The 24,832-nt window shown below is 54.0% G+C and overlaps 4 protein-coding genes and 1 long non-coding RNA gene across 7 annotated transcripts in view; 2 read left to right on the top strand and 3 right to left on the bottom strand.

The window, feature by feature from the left end:
• The window catches only part of DNAI1 (dynein axonemal intermediate chain 1), a 139,178-nt gene extending 127,709 nt beyond the window's left edge, over nt 1–11,469 (top strand). The window contains exon 20 of one of the 2 annotated variants that reach the window (XM_079329917.1): nt 8,843–11,469. In XM_079329917.1, coding sequence (XP_079186043.1) covers nt 8,843–8,947 — 105 coding nt within the window. In that variant the 3' untranslated portion in view covers nt 8,948–11,469. The remainder of the gene's footprint in view (nt 1–8,842) is intronic. The other variant, XM_079329918.1, reaches the window with a different exon arrangement.
• On the bottom strand, nt 10,094–11,521 carry ENHO (energy homeostasis associated; the record flags this gene model as incomplete). The annotated part of the gene is made up of 1 exon (XM_079329950.1): nt 10,094–11,521. The coding sequence occupies one exon, from the start codon at nt 11,519–11,521 to the stop codon at nt 11,336–11,338; it is 186 nt and encodes a 61-aa protein (XP_079186076.1). The 3' UTR covers nt 10,094–11,335.
• Nucleotides 11,522–15,034: 3,513 nt separating this feature from the next.
• Nucleotides 15,035–17,352, bottom strand: RPP25L (ribonuclease P/MRP subunit p25 like). Of its 2 annotated transcripts, none has more exons than XM_079330083.1 (2): nt 17,279–17,352; nt 15,035–16,364 (listed from the first exon to the last, which is right to left on the bottom strand). In XM_079330083.1, exon 2 carries the CDS (start codon nt 16,353–16,355, stop codon nt 15,807–15,809), a length of 549 nt encoding a protein of 182 aa, XP_079186209.1. In that variant the 5' UTR covers nt 16,356–16,364; nt 17,279–17,352; the 3' UTR covers nt 15,035–15,806. The 2 variants fall into 2 exon arrangements, with proteins under 2 accessions (XP_079186209.1, XP_079186210.1); XM_079330084.1 differs by lacking the exon at nt 17,279–17,352 and adding an exon at nt 16,933–17,232.
• A 934-nt stretch (nt 17,353–18,286) lies between these two features.
• On the bottom strand, nt 18,287–23,022 carry DCTN3 (dynactin subunit 3). The gene is made up of 7 exons (XM_079330082.1): nt 22,627–23,022; nt 22,421–22,505; nt 21,434–21,520; nt 20,465–20,548; nt 19,822–19,880; nt 19,060–19,119; nt 18,287–18,660 (listed from the first exon to the last, which is right to left on the bottom strand). Exons 1-7 carry the CDS (start codon nt 23,005–23,007, stop codon nt 18,571–18,573), a joined length of 846 nt encoding a protein of 281 aa, XP_079186208.1. The 5' UTR covers nt 23,008–23,022; the 3' UTR covers nt 18,287–18,570.
• On the top strand, nt 22,987–24,381 carry LOC306814223. The gene is made up of 3 exons (XR_013777119.1): nt 22,987–23,113; nt 23,884–24,018; nt 24,130–24,381. It is a non-coding gene; the product is annotated as an uncharacterized lncRNA (long non-coding RNA).
• The last annotated feature ends 451 nt before the right edge of the window (nt 24,382–24,832 follow it).

Raw genomic sequence — 24,832 nt, 5'->3', positions numbered from 1 at the left:
GTGGGCTCAGAGGGCAGATGTCTCAACAGGCAGCTCCAAACATCCTGCATGGACCAGCACTGTGCCAAGCCCATTCCAGGAGAAGACTGACACCAGCAATCCTCAGGAGCTCCCAGGGCAAAGCAGTGCTGTGGTGGGATACAGCTGGGCCCTGTCTGTCTCTGGGGCAGGAAGGCATTTCTCAGCTGTAACTATGTGAAATCCCAGGGGAAAACAGCAGCTCTAGCTGCAGGATTTCCCATGCTTGTCCTGCATCCAGCTCCTCGCTGACCTCGTTAAGCCCTGATTTGCATGCTGCAGGGAACTCAGTCGTGGCTGATGCGATTTAGCGTGACGTCCCACGCTGTCCAGGCTAACAGTGTATCTGGTTCCTGGGCTGGGAGTGTTTGTGTGGCATTTATCATTTGCCTGGCTGTTTCCTGTGCAGCAGGTGGAGAGAAGCTGTGCAAGTCATTTAATCTGAGGCAAATGGGGAGGCTCAGTCTGAAGTAAACAGGATACACTTCGGTGAGGATGGAGGCAAACAGAAGGAGAGGGAAAGAAGGTTGGAATGACTGACTGAGAAGGTGAACAGGAAAAGGTCTGAGCAGAGATGTGCTGGAGAGCACAGGCAGGAGAGGAGTGAGCAGGAAATATGATCTGATCCTGTTGCACTGCTTTGCAGAGCAAAGATCTCAGCTCCAGTTTTGGGTAATGGGGTTGAGGGACATGGGAGCAGGAGAGCAGCAGGAACAATACAGCAGTCTGAGAGGCTGGAAGCAGGGAGACTAGAGAGGAGAGCACTCCCAAAGAGATCCTGGGCTGGCAGGGTAAGGAAGGCAGTGCTCTGAGGTAACAAGACAGCAGGAAAAGACTTAGGGAAAGGGTTTCTCTGGGCATAAGAGGCACATGCTGACAGACATCTCCAGGAGATGGGTTGGCAGCAGCATTCCTGGGGGGTTTCAGAAGAAATGGCTGTGCAGGTGTTGGGACCAGACTGGGACAATCCACTGCTTGGGGGCCTCTTGTGCTGGGCACCCCAAGGACTGGACAAGCATCTGTCAGAAGCAATTTAAGAGCAGCTGCTCCCACCATGGACAAGAGTGCACTAATGAACTAACCCTTCCTCTTCTGACCCAGGTGACTCTGTGATTGAAATGAAAAATACAGGAGAATGCATTGTTGAGATGACACAATTGTTCACATGGCTGAAATTTCTAGTGCAATTTCTGCAGTATCCTTGATTCAGTCATGGAGAGCAGGAAAGAGAAAGAGAGGAATGTGGCTTGACATTAAATTGTAGACTGAGTTCTTTCATAAGCAGAAGAGTATCAATTGTAATACATCTTTCATGCCATTGGCATTTAATGTTATTACATATGAAGCTTCTTTGAGCAAGGACATTTATTTTTACTTCTAATAATAGCAAAATCCTGTTTCTCATGTACTTGTATTTATCCAAAATTAAGTATATTCACATCCTCCCATGCAAGTAATATGTTTCCTATGTAAATACTTCTATGAACTGTATTTTTAAAAGAATTAAAGAAGGTGCTGTGTTAAAAGAAAAAACAGCAACTGGGTTTTCTTAAGGCAATTAAAAGGTGATCAAGGTGGACAGGCATATGTTAACAATGACGGCCAGAGAAAAAGGCATTGAGAAAACTGAAAGAGGCATTTAAAAACTTTTTAAAATATACTGTTCATACAACTGCAAATGTTCTCTCATGAGTTGCTGTGCTCTATGATATAACAGCAGTACCCAAGAGTTGCAGGAGTTGCATATCCACATCCGTGTTGGATTGCTTTTATTAAACTCTAATCCATAATGGCTTACTGAGCTGGCATGCCAAAATGCTGAAGTAAAGCTGAAGTAATAAAAAAAAAAAAAAAAAAAAAGAAAGAAAGAGATGCTGAGTGATAAGGAAATGTTGCTGGGTGGCTGACTGTGCTGCCTGGCAGGAATCAAGGGCTTTAGCTTAAGAATGCTGGGGTCACTGCATTCTGCAGGGCATAGCCTTGATTTTATCCCTCTGGATGGGTTTGGTGTGCATGCCTGTGGGTGCTATGTGTGCCCAAGCCTTTCATGTCAGGTTTGCCAACCCAAGTGAAGAGGTGCTGCAGATGTGGCCCCTCATGATGGGTGCAAGAGTTAGGGAAGCCTGGTCAGCTTTTGGATTGTCTAGGTTACACTGAGGTTTGGTGTCTGAGTGTCACTGGAATTGCAGGAATACTTGAAGTCAAGCTAGAGCACAAGGTATTGCTGGTCTAGGTTTTATGGACAATCTCAATTAAAATCTGCTTCCTGTTTCCTTCCTCCCCTCTGCTTGGGTCTGAGAGATCCCACAGCTAAAACACTGGGCACTGATGTCCCCACCAGCCTTTACATCCTATGCTGTTGTAACACATGGCATGTGGGCAGGCTTTGAGTACTGGGGCTTCCCAAAAAGCTACTTAAAATAATTGATCCCATCCCAATAAGCTAAATAGGACTGCAGAAAATCTGAATCCAGTAGGGCAGGATCTAGGGTTGAGTGGGTAATGCACTGCCTGTCCCCACAGTGAGGTGAAAGAAAGGGCATCCCATCCCCTCCCAATGATGGTTTGCACCACCAGGACTCCCTAGGCTTGAGGAAAAAGCTTTTAAGGGTTTTATTCCACTCTGATTCCTTCAGGAGGTCTCAGTGTGCCAGGACAGGGTAATTGCCTTGCACAGTGAGCACACAATGGTTTTTCTCAGTGCTCAGTACAAGTCACTTAAGTGATATGACTGAAAATCTTTTCCATGTACCTTGTGAAGAGTTTGTTTTCTCACCAGGCTGTTGTATTTGAATAGAGCCTATAGATGTTGGCTGATCTAAGTGACTAAGCCTGATGACCCCCAGAAGAAAGTTGTTCTTCATCTCATATACCCAGAGCTCACAGTTAAGAGTGTAGCCAAATTGCCCTTAAGGCTGACAAAACAGTGTGTCCTCTTGGGCCCCTGTTGCTGGTGTTTCCTAATCACAGCATCTGTGCAGGGCAGAGTTAAGGGTATTGGCTCATTTCAGACCCACAATGGCTTAAGATGACTTTAAAATTTTTCCTTCTCTTCAAAGATATTTATTTGGTGATTCATGAGCTGAGGGCCATGACAACATCCGTCTTTTGAACTTGTGTCAGACAATGGAAAAGATAGAAGACCAACAATTTTAAATGGTTTTGGTGGGTTTCTGCAGCTGGTACACTGATAAATTCAGGACCTAACAAAGCATTGTAGTGTCCAGTTCAGAGGAGCTTTAGGGATTGCCATGGTACAAATCTGAACTCAGCTTGGCCTTGTTCACTGAAGTTTTCATGCTAAATGTGGTATTTTTATGGCTAAATTTAGGTGCCTAAATTACTGGTCTGTAAGAGACATTGCTTGAGGCTCTGCAGTTAGCACGAACAGAGAACATTATTCAGGGAACAGCTCCTGCTGTGTGCACAACTGCTTGGCCAGAGGACACTGCAGTGGGGGTGAGCAGGGAGGTGGAGTCCCAGCCAGCCCCTGGCAGAGCAGACACAGGGCTGTGACAATTCACACAAGCAGTGCTCCCTGAAGGCCATGGATTTGACCAGGCATTCCCTCCCCTCTCCCATGGATGTCTGTGCTGTGCTGTGGGCAGCTACCCACTATTTAGGGACAAGTGACCCCTCCCCACGTGCCCTGCGCAATTCCTGCTGGTTTGTTTCCAGTGACAATCCCGTCCAATTGTCTGCCCTTCCTGCCTCTTGGATGTCCTGACCTTTGCTGCCACGCCTTTCCTGGCAGATGTTTGCTGCTGTGCCTCAGGCTGGTCCCAGCCCTGGGACTTACCCAGTTTAAATGGTGACTTCCAACAAGCAAAGGCAAGTTCAGCTGGGGCCCTGAGACCTGTGTCCTGATGTGCTTTGGCATGGGCCAATGCAGAGCCCAGCATCTGAGTCAGGATGTGAGCCTGAGTAAGGTGGGAGTGCTTGCTCTGAACTGCCTGGGTTGTACCTGAAGCTGGAGGTAGGAGAATCCTTGAGGCCAGTGATCCTGTGTGGCTGCTGTCACCTGAATGACCCAGCCATCCCCTGGGCTTTTCTGCCAGTTTCATTCCCTACAAAAACGTTTACTATGCCGTTTATTTCCAGATGGTAGTGGAATTAGATTAAATCCTTACCCCCAGTCTGTCAGCCAACCCTTCCATGGGCCAGGAGCTATGCTGTCAGATCAGGCTGTTGTGGGCCACAGTGCTCTCTGTGGTTGAAAAGCATGTTTGCTGTTGGATGTAAATGGACTTCTTGAGAGCCCTGAAGTGGTCCTGGCACAGACATCATCCCCAGCTCGGCATAACTCCAGCTTCATATGACAGCACTGGGTTGTAATAGGACCATGATGAGGTAGATGTGAGAGGCTTCAGGGCTGCAGCTCCTATCATGTTCCTGTTGATCCTATTAATGTTTGGTTAGTGGCCAAGGGAGATGATGAAGAAAAATTTGCTGTGTTCATGAAGGAGTATGGCTTTTCTTGGTCTTCCTGACAGAAATGCTCCAGGGAAGCTTCATCTTTGCTTTCATTTGTTGAGTTCACCAGACCAGTCACTTGTGTGTTTTGATAATGGAGGAGCCCTTACTCTGGAGTTGTCACTTTAACCTGAGCAGAAGGAACAAGAAAAGATCCTCTCCCAAAGAAATACACCACTGAACAGCTGGCAGGCCCCTTCCCATTGAAGATAATAAGAATAACCAGTTTTAAGTGTCTTCTTAAAGTTTCTCACCCCTTCAAAACAACTCTGTAAAAGCTTAAATCCTTGTTTATAGGAAGCCATTTCTTTGGTCACTGGGCTGCTTCATAAAATGTCTAGATCCTATTGCAGCATGACTGTATCCAGAAGTGCCATCATGTAAGGAATGACATCAGTGTCATGACAACAGCAGGGCAGAGACAGGTCTGTGTCCATTAGCCAAGGCTCAGTAGGGTAAAGGGTCACCTCTGCTCCCAAGGAAGTTGTGGGGACTTTCTTATGTTCATGTCAGCGTGGCTGACTTCCTCACTGCTTTAAAACATAAACATGTTTGACCTTGTTTAATCGAAACTTCAGAGCAGATGTTTTATGATTATTCCACCAATGAGAAAAAGACAATGGAAGCTGAAAAGTGCCAGCATCATGGTTTTTATGGGAGAGTTTTATTAACTCAGTAGTATACTGTTCAACTAGGGAATGAAGCCATTAGCCAAGGCTCCAGTTTAAATGAGTCCCATAACCTGAATGCACAGTTCAGCATGTGACAGCAAGGGGGTGGGTGGGGCTGAGGCTCCCTCAAGGGATCTTCAAGCAGCCAGACCTCATCCACATCTTTGTCCTAGTCCTCATTCCACCCTTACCTCTGAGGCTTCACCTCAGTCATCTCCCACCTCCTGCTTCTCTTCTGGTGCCAGTACTCACTCTGGGGCTCAGAGGATCATCAAGGGTCCTGCACATTGCCTGTAAGCCTTGCCTCAGTTTCCCTGCTTGACAAGCCAGGAAAGACCCCAGACATGACGTAAAGGGAGAATAAGGGCCATGAGAAACCTGGCAACAAGTACACCAGCATGGACACAAACAGGGGGTCTCTTGCACATCTCTCCTCCCTGAGGTCACATTCTGTAAGCAGGGCAGAGTCCATCTCCACACAGCACCTTTTCTGGCCCTGCCATGTGATTTCTTGCCATGTCCCTCATCACCATTTCAACAGGAACATTTTGCTCTCCAGTTGGAAGCAATTAATGATAAAGTCGATGCAAACACTGCTCTGAGCAGCTCCAATACCCATTCCATGAGCTCCTCAGGGACAGACCTCCCATGTTTTCTCAGCTCTGCATATAATAGCTTCACGGGGAGGATGTCCTGCCCTGACTCACTCTCAGCTCTTGATGAGCCCTATGGATGTGGTATAAGCAGGGATGTAGATGGAGGACAGGCTCACACATGGTGGCAGAGCCCCATGAATGTCCTCTCCACACCTGGCTGTGGCATCTGCTGGAGGCAGAGCCTTTTGGCAGCCGTGTGTAGAAGTGACACTTGCCTGCCTCATGTGTGCCCTGGGACATGGCGATAGCTCTGCTCCAAGAAGGACTGTTCCTCAGAGGTCTGATGCAGCCAAAGCCCCTGGATTTGTAGGAAGCTGCCACGTGCATCCAAGCAGATCCCACAGAGCTGTGCTGGTGCCATCAGTGGCCCAGTCAGCTCACAAGCACAAGTGCCCTGGGAGAAGCAGATGACAGAATAAAGGGAAGCTTTCCATTCCAGTGCCCCCAAAAGGACATTATAATTTTCATTCCCTGTGTCATCTTGCTTGCTTGGTTATGTGGCGTTAAATTAGGGCTCTGGTTCAGTTACGGCTCATTACAGGCTTGCATTTGGCTTTGTTGCAGCGTGCTCAGAAGCACCAAATGAGCTGAGCCAGTGTGAAAGTTAAAGTTTTAGGGACAGTTTGGTGACCAGGAGCTGATTCTTGCCTGAGGCTGGTGAATTCAGAAAGGCTTAGACACAGTTCCCATGGACCTGCAGGTCATCAGTCAGGGGCTCTCCTTCACCCAACCAGTGGAGAACATCAAAGGGCTTGGGACAGGGATGGATTGGTGGGAGATGGCTTCAGCATCTTCTCTTCCAATTTGAGCAAAGCAGGTGCCTCTTTTGCCTGTCCTGACAACCTTTGTGTGGTGCTGTGTGTGACACAGAGTGCCAAAGGAGGGTTTGAATGCTGTCAGACAGCAAAACAGCTTTTCTGCAGAAAGTCTGAAATACCTCAGCAGCTATGTTTATCCCAAGGCTATCACTCAGAGAGATGCTCTGCTGTAGTGTGGGCCATTATTACAAACATCACTGGCAGTGCCCAGACCAGAGCCACAAAGGGCACTGCTCACCTGTTGGCATTAACACAAACCAGCACTGTCCCAGCATTAACTCAGTAACCAAAACAGCCTGGGCTCATCCCAGTGCTCAGAGCAGCAGTGGGGCTCTCCTCTTGGGATCAGGGGGGTTTCCAAATATCCCTGTCCCCATCCTCTCCACAGGACTGCTTTCACCTCAGCAGTGTCCTCCGGCAGTTTAGGAAGCCTCTGTTCCACTGAGGCTGTGCTGGGGTGGGATGAGGGAGGACACGGGGATTCCCCGGGGACTTCTTTGCACGTTGTCATCACTCAGCAATGCCCATGTTTGCTAGAGAAACGCAGTGAGATCCATGCGGGCTCGCAGCTTCCTCCGTGTTGTGCGCTGGCATTTCTTCAGCGCTGGAGGGAGGGTGTGTGTTTGTAATTGCTGCACCCGCGGCCATTAGCGGGGCTGGTTCAGCGGGAGGAGAATTGATCTGTGCTAAGTGGGGAGAGAGGGAAGCTGGCAGTCTCCTTCCTCCGATGCTGAGTGCTGCTCCTCTGGCCTTCTGAGAGTACAGAGAGCAGAGGCTGTGCTTTGGGGATGCCAAGAAGAGCCAGCACAGCAGCTTCCTGCAGGCTGCCTCCAAATGTGGTCAGGGATTTTCTTTTCCCTTTGCTCTGCTGCATGTTGGAGGCCCACTGCCACCTCTCCTGAGCCCACCTGCCAGACAAAAAGTGAGCACACGATGGTGCCAGCCCTCCTGCTCACCTGTGCTTGGCAGCTGGGGTGCCCAGAGCCATGCTGAGCACAGAGGAGCTCCCCAGCTCCAAAGCAGGGGTATCCCACCTAATCCAGAGATCCAGCAGGCTGGCAAAAGGGAAGACTGTGACTGAATGGCAACACTTCATGATGGAAGTGAGGGATACTGTTTCGGAAAAATCCCGTGGTGTAGATGGTCAGCTGCAGGAGGGCTTGGTGGGCTCAGCGTAGCTTGGAAAATTCCTCTGCTGCAGTTGTGTGTTATGTGATGTGAACCTGGAGAGCCTAAGCCCAGTTAATCACTTTTCCAAAGTGCCAGAACTCTGTTGAAAGCAATGCTGCAGTCAGTCCACAGCACAGCAGAAACATGTTCTGCCCAATGCACTGGGTGGAATTTGTGCCTTCAGCAGGGACATCCTCTGCCAAGCCTGGAAAGCTCCTGCTCTCCCAAAAAAGTGAGGGCTGAACTGGGCAGGTTCTTTCCCTTGTGCTATGTGATTTTTCTCAAGATTCTTCTAATTTGCTTTATCATTCAGGCTAAAGGGAGCCCCTGAGATGCTTGGGACATGCTGAGGTGCTGGGGGACTGTGGAAAGTGCTTGTCTTCCCTGTCCATGCTGGGATGTGCATCAGGGTTGGCACAGAAGTGTGTCCAGGCACAGGAGAGCCTCAGTGAGGAGTTAACAGCACACCTGGGAGCCCTGATTCACTTCTCCCCACCAAGTTAGGAGCTCTCATCACCCAGCTGCCCTCCTGGAAAAAGCCATTTGTGTGTAAAAGGGATGATGATCCCTGCTGCTGTGGCTGCCTCTGTCCAGGAGCAGCTGCACGGGATGGGCATGGTGGGGCTGTTTTGGGAAGGTCTGGACATCTCCACTGCTGTCCCTACCCTAGCAGTCTTGCAAACCTGACACCCACCTACAGCTTGGGAGCATAGCTTAGAAGGTGGTCCAGTCCCATGGGGTTAAGAAGGTCTAGGAAGAGAGAGGCAGAAGAGGCTTTGAGTCACTGTGGATCAACAGATCCACTCCCATCCAAGCACTTCATTAGTGTCCTTTTCCAGCTCATAGGAGCTTTCACACATGTCATGGCATCTTGGGCTTGAAATATGAGGTTGGGCAGGTGCATCCCCCTGTGGATCAGCCTCTGGTGAGGGGCGAGCTCAGACACAGCACTCCAGCAGCCTTCCCTGTGTTGGACCCCTCCTCATCCCTGCTTTCCTCCCTGCTCACAGTTCTATCCCACTTGGTCTCTTTGCAGGAGAAGAAAGGCCAGGAGATGAAGAAAGGTCCTGAGGTGGAAATAGCAAAGATGGAGAAGCTGCTTAGCATGATGAGAGAGCCAGGGAGCAAAGAAGAGAAGTGAGAGTGGGGAATGATGACTTTGTGGGCAGCTTCTGGCCAAACAAGCTCGGCTTTGATCGGTGGCTGCTTGGCATGCAAGCCACGGGCCCCTGCTGCCCACTTTTTGCACAGCAGGAACACTTTGCCTCAGTGCCCAGGCAAATAAATGGAGGGTGCTGGGAGAGCTGTGCAGTCATGCCTGGGTTAGGCAAATCTCCCCATGCTTGGCTTCCCCAAGCCTTGACTGGGCTTGTATCAGATAAGAGCCCTATGGAGGGCAGGAGGGGGCCTAGGAAAACTTCAGGGTTGCAGCTTCATGGCAGCCAGTCCCACTGTGTGAGTGGTGGCCAGAGAGACTGAACTCTGAGCTGTAGCCTTCCTCGGGCATTTGTGCAAGTCAAATGGAATGCCACACCTGGATTTTGGGGTGGCAGCCTAAGCCAGAGGGTGCCTGGAAACCTGGCCTGGTGCCCCAGGACTGTGGGAGAAAGATGTTCCATGCCTCCAGACAGCACGTGGCAGCAGCTGTCAGTCACCAAGTGTGGGAGGCTCACAGCTCTCCTCTCCCCAGGGGCCCCAGCGTGGGGCTGGGGTGCCTCTGCCCAGCTGGTGCCTGTAGGGGCTGCTGGGCAGCAGGGCTGGCAGAGCCTTCCACCACTGTGTGTGCAGCAGAGGATTAGCTGCTGGCTGCAGTGGCAGGCGGAGCAGCAGCGGCCTCAGCATGCTGATGAGCAGTGGCTGTCACCACCAGAGCCTTGTGCACAGCTCCGGCCTGGGCACCAACGCCACCAGCCAGGTGTGGTGGCAGGTGTCCTCCATATGCTCAACTGGCCTGTCTCCCACAAGCATCCTTGTAAAGTAAGGCCACAGCTTGGAAACTCTCCCGTGCCTCTGGCACAGAGGTTGAGGAGTGCTCCCTGCTGACTCCCACATGCCCCCAGGCCAGGCAGGCAGGCAGGCAGGAAACATGAAGTCAGGTTTCCCCCAGTATTTAAAAGCCACAGACGGATGTGGACATGAGCCTTCCTTATCACCATGCCTGAGCAAACCACCCACAGTCCTCCTGTGTCCCCAGCCCCGGGGCAGCTGCTCTGCAGCCCTGCACACAGCCGGGACATTCTACCTCCCTCCAAATTTTCCAGGCACTGGGTAGAGCTCAGAGACACAATGTGGGTCCTACAATCTGTTTATTAGTATAGTAAAAACAAGGCTGCAAAGGGATGTGTTTGCTACTCCTGACACGGGGAGGAGCCACAGGCTCGGCCAGGCCTGACCAAGCCTGTGCAGGAGCCCTGACAGGCGTCCCTCCCACCCCACCCTTCTGTCCCCTTATTGCAGTGGCTATGCCAGCGGTGACTGTGGCTATTGCTCAGCTCTAGGAAAGGCAAGGCAGAGCCCTCCAAAACCCACAGCACCCACTGGCAGGGCAGGGGTTGCAGCTGCCAGGCTTGCAGAAAGCCAGATGACAGCATCCCTCCCCACAGAGCCACTGTGATCCCCAGGGAACAGGCAGGGTCAAAGAACCTTCAAAGCTATTTGTCCAGGCACCTTCATCTCCCCAGGTCTTCCATCTCCCCAGGAAAAAGCCACACCAGGCTGCTCTCAGTGGGATCAGGGATACCTGCAAGGGCACATCTGCTGCTCACAGGCAGGGCAAATGCCACGGGCCAGCCTAGGCTGGGAGCAGGCAGGGGGAGGGCAGAGACACGCACCCAGCGAGGAGGAGGGGTCATTTGCCTAGCAGCATTGGTGGTACTGCTGGAGGGGACTGACAGACAGGCTGGGGATGATCAGGCAGACCATGCAGGCCCTCTTGTGCTGCTTGGGCAGACAGCTGCCAAATACTCACATGAGGCTGGGGGCACCTGGCACCCAAGCCCACCCCCCCACACCTGGGCTGGTAACACCCTGCTCTGCCAGTGTGGGGCTGGGATTGCTCAGGTTCCCCTGGGCACACCCTGCCATGGAGCAGCCATCCAGCTCGGGAAGAAACACTTATGCCAGCCCGGCTGCCTCCCCTCTCCAGGCCCCCAAACGACTTTGCTCAGGTCTGCAAAGTTGTTTCCACTGTCCCAGGCCATGAGCACAAGAGAAGAGCCCACAAGCTCTTCCCAAACAAGAGGAACACTTGAAGGCAGAACTCCTGCTGTGCTCACTGGCTGCTGGGACAGGCATGACTGTCCCTGTAGCATATCCCCATCAGTTGTCTCTCTATCCCCATCATCACTGTGGGCACTCACAGGAACTTCATACACCAAAACCACAAAGGCAAAGGACTGTGCCCCCTGTCACAGCCCCTGCAAGCAGTTGGGTGTCCCCTCAGCTTTCATCGTGCCTGGTCCAGCACTCGAGTCGCAGCACAGGCATCCTCCGGGCACAACTCCTTCAGATAGCCCAGTCCCCAGGCAGATCAGGGCTGCAGCAGGTACTTCTCTTCATTCCTTGACTCATCCACATCAGAAGCCGGGGTCTTCTTGGGACATGAGGGGGTCCTGCAGGCTTTGCAGAGGATGAGGAAGAGGATGAGGATGAGCAACGCGATGACACAGTTAAAAGAAATTGCCACGATCGCCCCGGTGGAGAGAGCAGCCGCCATGGCCACTGTCCCGCAGGAGTCGGCGGGGCCCACAGCCCGGTCTCACGCTCGGGATGCCGGGGCAGTGACGGAGCGTGCAGCCTCCACCCGCTGGCATTGGCAGGGGACAGAGGAGACGGCGTGGTGCTGGCGGTGGGATGGGGCCAGGCCGGCAGCAGGACAGGGCCACCCCGTCAGTTCGGCTGCAGATGAGTCCCGGGCTGCACCACACCACAGGGAAGATTTCTCTCGGCTTCCCCGCCCCCGGCAGGGCAGTGAGGACACAGGGATCACTGTTCTCCTGGAAGAGAGAAAGTCACCGTCACCGTGGGCATGAAGGGACCGGCAGTGCGAGCCCTCGGGGTGGGCTGTGGGGGACGCCAGGGGACAGCGACCCCAGGGCCCCGGGGCTCCGCTGGAGTTCGAAGGCTGCAGCAGCTCCCAGGTCAGATGCTGCTTGGGGGACATTTCCAGCACCCCTTTCCAGCCCTGGCTCTGCCCCTCATCCTCTGCGTGGGCCACCAAGCTGGAAGTGTCCCCAGTGGGAAGCCAGTCATCTCATGCCGGCCCTCCGCTCCTCCCCGTGCAGTCCCGGGTGACTCCGGACTGCCCTGGCCCCGCTCCGATCCCCTCGCCATCCTCCAAGTCCTTTTCCTGCCGGCGGGACGCCGCTGCGAGGTCCCGCATCCAGAACGGGGCCGGGGCGGGTGGCAGGAGGGGGGACAGGGCAGCCCCCGTGTGCTTTTCACCGGGGACGGGCAGAGCCCCGGCTGCGGCGTCCCCGGAGCCTCTGTCCCTCCCTCGCCGCAGAACGGGACAACCACGGAGCCCCCGGAACCGCACAGCAACAGGTCCCACCAACTCCGCCCTCCCGCCGCGGGGCCCCGGCGTTACCCACCTGCCTCCGCTTCTCCCCGGGTACCGCCGGGACCCCGGTGCCGGCGGGAGGGCGGGCGGCGCTGCCGGGGCCGGGGCGGCGCTCGGAGCGGGCTGGCGGCGCGGGGGTCGCGGCGCGGAGCGGCCCCGGCGCGGCCCCGCGGAGCGCTCGGAGCCGGCGCGGTCCCGGCGCGGCCGCCCGTGGGTGCCGCAGCCCCGCGCGCCGCCCGCGCCCTCCCGCCGGCAGCGGGGGGCGGGCTCTGATGGGGCCCCGCCCCCGCCCAGCCATTGGCCACCTCCTCCACCCGCCGCCTGCCATTGGCCGAACGCCCCGCTTGGGACACGCCCCCTCGCCCGGCTCCCACGTGAGTGGCGGGGGGGACAACGCCGGGCACCGCGCGCTCTGCCGGCCCGGCCCGGGATTCGGCCCGGTACCGTCACTGGTACTGCCCTGGTACTGTCATTGGTACTTCCCCTTTTACTGCCACCAGTACTGGCCTAGTACTGCCCCCGGTACAGCCGCCGGTACTGTCACTGGTACTTCCCCGGTACTATCACGGTACTGTCACTGGTACTGCCCCCGGTACTGCTCCGGTACTGTCACCCATACTGCCCGCGGTACTCTCCCGTACTGCCAGCGGTACTGTCACAGTACTGTCCTGGAACGGTCACCGGTACTTCCCCCCGTACTGCCCCAGTACTGCCCCCGCTACCGTCACCGTTATTGGCCCCGGTGCTGCTCGTACTGGTCCCGGTGCTGCCCTTGGTGCTGCCGGTACTAGTCCCGGTGCTGCCCTCCCGCCTGCCCTGCCCTGGCCGGGGGCCACCGGCTGGCTGTCCCTGCTGTTGCTGCCCTGCCCCGGCACACACACAAACACACACACGAACACACGTGCACCTCGTCCCACACACATCGGGGCTTGAGGATGCTGAGAATGGACTTGCCAGGGCTGGGCTCGGGTCCTTCCCAGGTCACAGGAGCTACAGGCTGGCGGGGGTGGGCTTAGACCCCATGATAACCCAGGGAGAGAGGGAAAATCAAGATCTGGGAGTATGTGCAAGATCAGCCTCACTGGCACAGCTGGCTTGCCCCTGTCCTGTCGGTGGGGAAGCTGAGGTACAGGGCAGCCTGACCTGGGCATAGCTGCCAGCTTCCAAATGGGCACTGGAGCCAGAGAAGCGCTCACGTGGGGCATCACCCCAAGGAGTGGGTACTCCTACTGAAGGACACAGATGTGGCACCCGGGAGATGGCTGGGAGACAGGAGGGGCATGGAGGGGCCCTCGGGGTGCTTCCTGGAGACCCACAGGGATCAGCACCTGCAATGGCTCCGAAAAGCCATATCCGGGCTGCACTTCTGCCTGGTGACACCAATGCACCAAGGCCTGTGGCAGCCAGGCATCCCCACATGGCGTGTCTCCATCAGAGAAGAGGCAGCCGGATGAAGGATGGGTGAAGGGCAGAGCTACAAGGGAGCTGGGACACCTCTCAGCTGACCTGAACCCAGTGATGATCGGCTAAAGCTCTGTCCTGAAGGGAGACACACAAAGTCAGCTGAGGATAACTTCGGTGAAACAAAAATAACAAACACTTTGCAGCTTTGATGAGGTGGCTTTAAACGTGCCACAGCCACGAGGGAGGGTTACACAGGCTGCCTGAGGGTCTGGCTCTCGCTCTCTTCTAAGAGGGTGTTTTGAGTAAACACAGACACATTGCCAGTTGAAATGTCAGAAGCCATCTGATCAGACACTCAAGCATCTTCCTTGGCATTTATGGCTAATCTGCTAATTAGTCAAGAAAAGCAGTCTCGTCCTTAGATGTAAGGGAGCAGCAGCTGGGAACAGCACAAAGATAAAACAGATTAACTCTGCCCCATCCCCAAGACTCACATCTGCTGGCACAGTAGACATGTCCAAACATTTCCCTGACGACTTCCAGGCAGTGGGGCAGGAAGCAGTGAGACCTCCAGAAGGGGAGGAGGAAGAGTGCAAGCCTGGCAGAGCCCTGGCTCCACCGGGCGCTCGTTGGGATGCGAGGCAGGTGTCTGTGCGCCACGCAGGCCAGTGGAGTCTTGTCTGGTTCACCTCTCCTCTCCTCTCCCCCTCACTTAGGTATAATCTCTTCTTTCAACGCTTGTATTGTTATCCTTTAACTGACAGTGCAGACTGCTGGATCCAGCTGGAGCTCACTGCACAAGCAGCAGCACGGGAAGAGCAAGCAGGACAGGGAATGCTCAGGACACCGTGTGAGCAGGGGCTGTTCAGTGAGGGCTCAGCGTGTCACAGGAACAGCGCTTCTCTCCAGCCCAGAATTACTTACCAGACCTACTCCAGGAGGGAAACTACTGCACAAGAAAAGATGATCTGTCCTTCGCCTTTCTCAGCAGTGTTCAGGACGAATCTTTTTGAGGCTGCAGTTCCAGCCAGTTTGAAAGACAGGAAAAAAAAAATTAGCAAAAAGCTTGATCTATTTTGGATGTGAAAGGAGGTTAATATTTGGGTATTAATCTCCCCTTGGATCAGGGTGCATTTACAGTCATGAGAGGAACAAATGCAGAGCAGCAGGAGGGCTGGAAGAGCAGAGCTTCAGCCAGCAGCTGCAGCCCCACCACCAATGCTTATAGGGTGACCTCCAGTGGGATGAGGAAGACATGACAAATTTCCAAGTTACATTAAGTTACACCTTTATTTAAAAGCCATCTTTGTGCATTATCAAGGAGCAGAAAGGGGAAAGAACAGGATCCTTTGGTGTTTCCCATTACCACCCCCCAGGACAGCTGCAGAGCCACAGAAATTCAGGCTGGTTACAGCACGAGTCAACTGCTGCCTGTCTGGAGGGTGAACCACGACTGCCAGCTCCAAAGGGAGCTATGTGCAGATGATGCAGGACAGAGCCGTATCCTGGCAGGCCTACAATCAACCCCACCGACAGGCTCAGCAGGAGGACTCTTCAGGCACAGAAATGGCTGGCCCAGCCCTCTGCCCTGCTGTCAGCACACTCAAGAGCCCGGGCAGTGCTGGCAGCTGCCTGGAGGTTCCACATCAGGTCCTGTCTCCTGTTTGTACCAGTCAGAGCAACCTGCACCTGGCACACAGGCAGGTGCCTGTCCCACTGCCCGGGCTGCTGCACCCCCCGCCACCTCACACCTCGCTGGGCTAGCAGCCTGGGGGTCACTGACAGCACCAACAGTTCTTGCTCAAGCAGAGACAATTGCCATCTTCCATGAACCACTAAGGAATACAGCCTGGCAGCCTCTGGCAAAGGAACTTGTCAAAACACGTTTTCAGACAGCTACAATCACATCCAGTTTTAAGAGTCCACTCCTGGTGCCCTCCCCTCACACCCTGTGAGCCCCCATGCCCGGCAGCTGCGCAGCCACAGCCCCGGGCTGGTTTCTGCAGCTCCCCGAGCCACGCGCGGAGCGTCTGCCTCAGGGCCCCCCCTGCACTCCCCTGGTGGAGCGAGGGTGCTTCCCTGTGCTGCCAGCTCCCCGGCCTCCACCCTGCTTCCTCTTCATCTGCCCCTGCGATTCTGCTTTCAGTGTCTCAGTCCAGAAGGCATCGTAAGATCCTGGGGCCTGGTACCCCGGCTCCTGAGGATCCAGGGCATCTTTGCTCAGTAGGACACAAATGGCAGGAATGTTTCTCTTCACTGTCAAGACATCGAGGCCGGCCTCAGGCACAATGGGTTCCCAGATTTCTTCTATCTGTTTGAAGAGCACTTTGGTGATCTGGTGCAGCTCCTTGAGCCTTCGTTTCATGATTTCTACACAGGTGATGGTCTTGCTGACGGCCTTGCCTGAGCCAGTGAAAAGAATCTGCCTCACTGAGTCCTGCTCCATCTTGCTCATGGCATAGCCCATCAGATTCCTAATTTTGCTCCCATCCTTCACTTTCATTTCAATAATATCAGCAGGCAGGTCAGTGAAAGGAGGAGGACAAGGTTTCTCCACAATTTTGGTCTTCTTATAGTTCTCCATTCTGCCGTGCTGAAAAGGAAAACAGACCCATGAACACCCAGCCCATTGTAATTGCTACACAAAGAAATTCTCATCACAGTTAGTTTCAGCCATTCCTCTGAAGGGCACTCTGAACCATCAGGGTTGAATATCCCAGAAAGGCATAACCAAAAGATTAGCCCAGGCCTCATAAGGACATACCTACAGTATGAATGTTACCACAGTGCAGCCTGAGCCTTGGCAGGCAGGCTGCAAAAAAACCAGTATTAGTGTTGTGGGCCCAAGCAGGGTGACGTGACTGCTGCATCTCAAGAGAAGACAGAACAAACAAATGAGCTGGGGTGACTGAGAACAGAACTCAGGGATGCTGCACCAGAACATGCACAGGATGAATTCAAGCACAGTTCACATGCAGCACCTCGTGTTACAGAAACAGGTCATGGGGACCTGGCCAGCCCAGCTGAGTGCAAAACACTGCATGGCACAAAGGAGATGGCAAGCCAGGGGTTACAGAAATAAAAAACCGTTTCCTCTAAGGAACGAGAAAAAGGCCAGGTCTCACAGCTGCCATCTCTGCCAAGGCAGGTGCCATCCTGACCTAAGTCTGCTTGATCCTGTGCAGGGCACTCCACGTCCCCACCGCAGAGCCCAAGGCGCTGAAGGTCGCAGCAGTTTGTTACCCGCAGGCTCCCGAGTCCCGCTGCGCCCAGACCCTGCTCCCCGCACCTCATCCCCCTCAGGGACACGGCAGCGCGGCGGCCCCGCTCCGAGCCCTGGGAGCACACGAGGCCCCCACCCACACACAGCCGCCGCCGCCGTCGGTGCCTGGGAGCCTTGGAGGCCGTGCAGTGGCCCGGGGGAGCCGGGCCACCGCGGTGGGATGCGGGAATGCCGGGGTGGGAAGTCAGGGATGCGCCGGTGGGGCGTGCGGAACCCCCGCTCACCTGCGGCCGCCTCAGCGCGCCCTTCGACACAAGATGGCGGCCGACGCCGGGAGCGCGCAAGCGCGACGCGGGTGGGCGGGCCTCGAGCCCGAGGCCACGCCCATCAATCGCCTGACTGGGCGAGCAATGGGGGTGATGGGCGGAGCGATGGGCGGCCCCGCCCACTGCCGGCCCCGGTGATGGAGCAGGCCCAGTACAGTCCCCGCTCCAGCGCGCACCCAGCGCACACCCAGCTCTGCCGGCACCGGCCCCGGCGATGGAGCGGGCCCGGTACAGTCCCGGCTCCAGCGCGCACCCAGCTCTGCCGGCACCGGGCACACACACGGTGTCCCTGTGCGCGCCCTCAAAACGGCGAGTGCCAGCTCGCACCCTCCCTGAGCTCCCCAGCAGCTGGAGGGAGCGGGGCTTTTGCGCGGGCCTGCAGCCCCACTGTGGTTTGTCAACCAGCGAGGCTGCTCATCAGGAAGAGTACCAGGACTCGTAAGCTCTTCTGGGCTTCCTGTGGGGATCCTGCGCCGTTCCTGCAGACTCCCAGGTCACATTCAGCTGGGCAGTGTCTCACCAACCTGAACGGTTTGAGACTCTTGCAAAAACATGGCCTTGGAAACCCCATGGTGCGGCCAGACCAGGCAAGGGATGGCTTGTGCCCCTCTCTGGAAAGGGAAAGGGCCAGCACGGGGGTTGGCTTGCAGCAGCCTCAGAAAAGCAGAGGCAGGATAAAGGCAAAAGCTGCTGCCTTCTCTCAGCACAGAGATGGGCAAGTGGCAAGGCAGGGAAGTTCCATGAGACCAGGTTCCCCTGGGCAGAGACAACTCACACAAACAGGAAGAGTGTGGGGCACAGCCTAAGGAAGACTGTGGGACTGGAAAGTATCAACTTGCCCTTGGCCCAAGGCTGAAAGGAAACACTGGCCATCCCCTGGAGGCTGCCAAGAGATCACTGCCTGGGGAAAAATTCCTAGTCTGTGCCAGGAGCAGTCCTCACACCAAGGGAGAGACAGACAACCTATTTAACGTTCCATAACTTTACTATGGTCCACCACAGGCAGCACAGGAACGGGTTTTAAAGTATGTTAAAACCGGGATGCATTTCAGAGAAGTGGAAGATTTGCAAACAGTGGCAGATTAAGGAGCAAACGTGGCTTTGCCTGGGGGCTGGCACAGCTCTGTGCAAAGCTGGGTGCCCCAGGATCCTGCCATGTCACTCCAGCATGCTCATGCCAAGCGGGAAGGAGCTGGGACCAGCGGGATGCAAGCTGTGCCACAGGGCACGCCAAGCTCCCAGCTCTGCCATCACTCTGCCACAGGCTTCACTTGTTTGGCTGCTTCCAAACGTGTCAGGATTTCATTCCACTGCACAAACTGCTTGGAGAGAAGCAGGGTCTGGACATGACACTTAAGGAAAGCAATGTTGAAACCACGAGGTCAGAGCATCCTGACAGCACCGTTACAATCCTGATTGCTCAGAGGCCCAGGGCACCAGGCTGTTGAAAGTCTACATGGATTCAATCCACCCAGTGGCTGAGCCACTGCACAGCACCAAACTCCCACGGTAGTCCAGGGGGCACTTGTGAACCCCACATACCACTGCCAGGCAAGGGCTTTCTACACAGCTTCCCTGGTTTTGGGATGTGCCTCAGCACTGGGATCCTAGGCAGGCAGGACAGGGACACAGTGTTACCACATCAGAAAGGCTGTTAAACCCAGGGCTGGAGATCCAACAGGACCAGCCCAGGGGTAAGAGGTCAGTTCAGGTGCTCCAGCCTGAATTTCAAAGGATACCATTTTGTTGTAATCCTCAAGGAGTGTCTTGACACTGTCAGTGAGATCATGACGCTTCTCCTGCGAAGAGGGGAGCCACAGTGCATGAGCAATAAAAAAGGTGAAGGACATCTCCCTCTTCCCAGTCCCTGACAGACAGCACAGCAGGAAACTCATCCAAGGCTAGCATTGAGAACACTGCTCAGGCCCTGGCTGTGGGTGCTCCCTGCAGCTGGACAGGTTTCCACAATCAAGAGAAAGGTCACAAACATGAAGCATCAATGCCCCCAGGCTTGCACTGCTGCCTGCCTCTCCTCAGTATCCAGGCTCTGCTTGCCCCAAAACAGAAACTGGCAGCAAAATGCTGAAAGAAACCATTAGGAACACTGCCAGCTGGAGGAGGGAAAGGGTGAGGGGACAGAGTGACAGTCTCAACAACGTTCCAGAGAATAGTACACTGGAGGAGCACAATGCTTCACCTCAGTGTCTCTGTAAAAGGGGAAATTCAAAATGTTTAAACCCACTGCCACTTACTATGTGTCACTAAAAACTGTTTTTAGCAGGATTAAGGTAGGCAAATTCCCATATTGGACTCGACTGACATAAATCTTTGCTCCTTTCCCCCCTTGGAATACTTAAATTTCTTTAAGATAGTATTATGCATATTCTGATTACAAAAAACTGCCATAAATGAGCAATTCAAGCGATTACAAATACAGTACAGTCACTGGCAAAGAGTTCCTATGCCCTTCTAGTCAATGCTGATATGAATATTCATGGTACCTGCTGTTGTATGTGGATCTGTGAGAGCCGCTGCAGTTTGGCTGCATGGTCAGGAACGGCTGGAAGCACAAAGGAGAAATTAGTTTGGGCTGTTTTACAGCACATGGGAATAGTTCCCAAAGTAAAGCCCAGTCCTCCTCCATGACTACAGCATGGCAGAAGCCCACTCACTGAGTGCAAGTGTCCCACACTACATATAAAACTCATACATGATTTAAGAAAATCTACTTAACTACCCTGGACATGGCATGAACTCAGGGATGCCCCAGCAAGGGGTACTCAAGAATTACACTGGAGTAAACCACCTGGATAGCAGAAAAGGTATCTCTATCTATGCCAGGAACATAGATGTTCTGGATGTAAAAGAGCTCACAGGAAGGAATGACCTGCCAGGCTCCACTCTCTATGTCACAGTGCTGTCCCCTAGCCTGCTCCACAAGTTACTCTATCACCTCCTTGACCTTTTAAGAGAGGTGAGCGCATCAGGAGGCAGGAGCAGACCAAGTCTGTACTCAGTTTACTCTCACATCACTAAGCTGTCCTCTTCTCTAGTCTCAGGCTCAGGAGAAAAGAAAGCAAGCAGGACAGGCCACAGCTTTGCAGGTGGCATTTGCAGCTCCAGTTTGCAGAAGAACGTGCATACCTTGGATACTGGTGCTGTCCAAGATAGGCTGGAGGTTCTTCACTTGCTCCAGAAGGGCTGCACGGGCAGGAATAGCCTGTTCCTCTGGTTGAGAGGAGACAAGAAGCAACATCAGTAAACAAAAAACACTGCTTTGACTTTTCATGAATAGTGGTAATTTTTCCACCTGATCTGTCTTTACAGAAAGGGGCTTGTTCATGATTTTATTTACACTTCTGTGCTGCTTGTCCCTGGGTCTTGATTCACAACAATTTCATGAAGCAGAATCTCCACCAAGTTCTAATGATAGAATAAGGAATAATGGTACAAATTGAAAGAGGAGAAATTTAGGCTGGATATTAGGAAGAAATTCTTCACTGTGAAGGTAGTGAGACACTGGCACAGGTTATCCAGGAGGTTGTGGATGCTCCATCCCAAGGCCAGGTTAGATGGGGGTCTGAGTGACCTGGGATATTTGGGGAGGTGTGCCTGTCTATGGCAGGGTGGTTGGGACTGGATGGTCCTTAAGAGCTCTTCCATCCCCTTAACATTCAACGATCCTATGGAATTCCATTCACAGATTATACCACCAGAGGCTGATCAAACTCCTTGGCTCAAAAGAGGATGAGGCCAGAGGGTGTGGAAATACACCCAAATGTCTTGTTTTTGTCACAGCCTGGAGAATACTGTAAGTGGGGTAAGGAAACCACTCTAGCTCCAGCTTTCTTCTTTTCTTTGATTAATTCGGGGCTAAAGGGAATGATCAATACGAGAGAGATCAGAGCTGATAAAACTGCAGGGTGGCTGTGCATGAGGGAGCACTGAGGGTGACACACATCCTTGTACAAACCATCTCTCTGACACCTCCATGGGGCCGTGCCACATCTTTACAACTGAAGAAAAGAAATCCATCCTCATCCATCTCAGGTAAAGGACACTTTTTTTGCAGGGCTACAAAAGCCTCCTGTTTCCCCTCATTTCATGCCATACCTGCCAAGATAAACTGCAGCTTCATAGCATCTGGAACAGCCATCCTGTCAATGTACTGGGGGTCAAGGTACTTTATTACATCTTCAACTGGAAGGACAAACAGGGTTGGAGACAAAAAGTAGGGGAGATGTCATTCACAAGAGCAGCTGCCCCACTATGTATCAGATTACTTTGCAAACACTGCTCACTTAGCTACCTCTTTTCCTTTTTCTTTTTCTTTTTTTTCTCCCAGATTAATTAGTTTCTATATGACTTTGGAGCTCTTGTGACCTAAAACTGAGAAATGGCTTAAACCAGGGAACCACTGCATTGGGGACAACTGGATGTCTCATTTTTTGTCTGGATAACAATTACCAAAGGTGAGTGAAATCTGCTTCTTCCCACCCTCAGGACAAAACGAGCCAACAGCCCCCCCATCCTGGTCTTTTAAATCATCTACAAATACGTGGTTTATGCTTTTATACTGAGCAGTCACTGCAAATTAGGACTACAATGACCCTCCCTGCCCCTCCTGTGAAAACACAGAGCAAAACCTGGCCAACAGGCAGATTTGCTAGACCAAGTACCCCCCAGTTTGGAGGCAGCACCCCAGATCTGCCCACTGAGTGTGAATTTTATTGCTCCCACCACACACAAAGAGCAGAGCTACTTCAGCATGCCCAAGAAGTCCAAATGTGCGGGAATTATTTCAAGAGCTTATGCTCCAAGAACTTTCAGAGGCTGCATTGCAGGCAGAACAAAACCTGGCACTGACACGAGCACAGGGAAATTGAGCAAATAACAGGCTGCAGCTGCCTGCTTCCCACCCCGACCGCTGAGCTAGAGGACAGCCAGCAAAAAACACCTCTCCCAGTTACTTATTTCTGTGCCAAATAAACTGAAATAAGGGTCCGAAATAAACAGGTGTGGGAAGGTACTTTTGTTCACAGCAGCGAAACGGTTCAGAGCTGCCCCCTCCCGCCCTCCCCTACCGCAAGACCCGCTCACTTTTCTTAAACAGGATTTTGATCCTCTCTCTCTTGCCGGCGATATTGCTCAGCGCCACCTGCACCTTCACCAGCTCGTCCGCCACCTGCAGACACACAGAGGGAGGGGATGCGGCTGTCAGGCCCCGCCGGGCCGCGGCACCTCAGGCCTCGCCGGGCTGTACCAGACGGCCCCGACCGCTCTCCGCTGCTCCCTCCCGCCCGCACCTTCCGCGGCCCGCAGCCCTCGCCGCCGAGGCCGATGCGCTGCTCCAGCTCCTCCAGCCGCCACTGCAACCGCCGCAGCTCCGCAGCGCCCGCCGCCATCTTCGTGCCGGGCGGAAGCGGCCGCGCCTCACTTCCGGCGCGCCCCGGCGGTTGCCATGGCGGCACGTTGCTAAGGACCGCGGCTGCCATGGCGACGGGCGGAGAGGCCGCGTCCGGCGGAGCGCCGCCCCTCTCAGAGGATGCGGGGCGGTCGATGGCGATTTGCACTGCAGAGGGAGGCGTGCAGCCCTCCCGCCGCCTGGGAGGGCAGTCGATGGCCGCTTCATTCCGGCACGGTCCTCCAGGAAAGAGGCGCTCGGATGTATTAAAAGGAATTGACATAGCGATCCGTGTGGATGCAGGCCCTTTGAAATCCGGGAGGCTGCCGCCGGCTTTCCCCCGGGCCTCTGTCTGCCCGCGTTCACCTTTCTATTATCGACTGCCACAGGTGACACTCGCGAAGAAGTGAAGCACTAATGAACGGCGCAGCCAGCCCCAGCCGTGCCGCTGCCTTCCGCTGGCACTCACAATTACACGGGTTTCTGACAGGGACGAGATGAATCCACAGCAGCAGCATCTGCCCCAGAAAAAGTCCAGAGGGTTTCCCAACTGCAGAGCAATAAATCCCCTAGGGTGCACAGGAGACAGTGGCCAGCATGGGGGAGGTGATCCTGCCCCTCTACTCAGCCCTGGGGAGGGCACGTCTGGGATGCTGTGTCCCCCTCTGGGCTGCTCAGCACAAGAAAAACAAGGAGCTACTGGAGAGGGCACAGAGAAAGCCACAAAGATTATTAGGGGTCTGAAGCATCTCTCTTCTGAGGAGAGACTGTGGGAGCTGGGATTGTTCAATCTGGAGAAAAGGCTGAGAGGGAATCTCATTAATGATACAAATTTCTCAAAGGTGGATATCAGGATGATGAGAGACTTTTCAGTGCTGTCCTGTTACAGGATGAGAAACAATGGCCCTAAGGTAAAACAGAAGGAAGAACTTATTTATGTTGAGGATGGCAAAACACTGGAACAGCTGCCTAGGAAGATGGTAGAGTCTCCCTCTCTGGAGACATCCCAAGCCCACCTGGACATGTTCCTGTGTCACCTGCTCCAGGTGACCCTGCCTTGGCAGGGGTGTTGGACTAGGTGATCTCTAGGGGTCCCTTCCAACCCTGATGATTCTGTGAATTTCCAAAGCACCTTCTGATGTCCTTCTCCATATCCCAGGGCTCATCTTGCCACTTCAGCAGTGCCAGGATGAACATGGGCCTGGGTATTGCACTGCCACAGCCCAGGCACCAGGGAACACCAAGTCAAGGTTCCAGGCCACTCTTTTAGATAAAAACCACCTGCTAATAGCAGGTACTTTGCTAACATTGCTGGTAATGTGGGCTGGATGGCTTTGGGGAACCCTCCCATGCCCTTTGCTGGAAGCTAAAGCCACCATGTCCTGACAAATCATTGTCCTTACAGGTATGTTCCTACTGACCATTGTACAGGCTACGAGGATACAGGAAGGAGCTGTGGGGTGGCCCAGTGCCCCAGTAGCCCTTATACCCCCCCTCCAAATCACCTGCAGGAGCTGTGCAGAGGACTCAGGCAGCAGGGGAAGGCTGAGGCTCCGTGTGTGCTGCCTTTTCTTCCCAGGGATCGATAACAGGGATCTTCAGAGGGGAAGAGCTGAGCTTTGTTCCACAAAGGAAACAAATAGAAACGGCTTCATTAGCAGAAGCACCTGGGGGCTGCAAGGGGGGCTGGGGGCTGCAGGGGGGGCCAGGGTCTGTGCACACAGCAATGGTCTGTGCTTCGAGGGTACCAGCTCTACTGTGGCTTGGGCCCAGCATGATGGACAATGCCCCAAACACACTAGAGGGTTCCAGTACCCTAAGGTGAGAAACTTGGCCAGTTCTGGGCTTCAAGCACTGGGGGGGCTTTGGGACTGTCCCCATCTACCCTTTAGAGTCCCATCCAGTTTGCAAGCCCTACAGCTACAGCACTGACTGACCACAGCCAGCATATGGAGTCTGTTCCCTGCTCCTTGGGAAAGAGAGCAGGCCTTTGACCATATCCCCACCCCTGGAGCCTGCAGGGGCACACTGATTCAACCACTTGCCCCCAGCCCAGGGCTGAAGCTGGATCCAAGGCTCTGTCGGCTGGGCTGGATTGTCCCTTCATC

Source organism: Erithacus rubecula, assembly GCF_903797595.1.
Source record: "Erithacus rubecula genome assembly, chromosome: Z".
Lineage (NCBI taxonomy): Eukaryota > Metazoa > Chordata > Aves > Passeriformes > Muscicapidae > Erithacus > Erithacus rubecula.
This window is presented reverse-complemented; position numbering and strand designations above follow the sequence as displayed.

Excerpts from the sequence above, each read along its gene's own strand:
- DCTN3 (XM_079330082.1), bottom strand. The coding sequence starts at position 23,007 with ATGTCAATTCCTTTTAATACATCCGAGCGCCTCTTTCCTGGAGGACCG. Across the intron at positions 22,506-22,626 it reads AGGGCTGCGGGCCGCGGAAG|GTGGCGGACGAGCTGGTGAA; the intron begins GTGCGGGCGGGA and ends GTGTGTCTGCAG. Across the intron at positions 19,120-19,821 it reads AGATCCACATACAACAGCAG|GAGAAGCGTCATGATCTCAC; the intron begins GTACCATGAATA and ends CCCTCTTCGCAG.
- RPP25L (XM_079330083.1), bottom strand. The coding sequence starts at position 16,355 with ATGGAGAACTATAAGAAGACCAAAATTGTGGAGAAACCTTGTCCTCCT.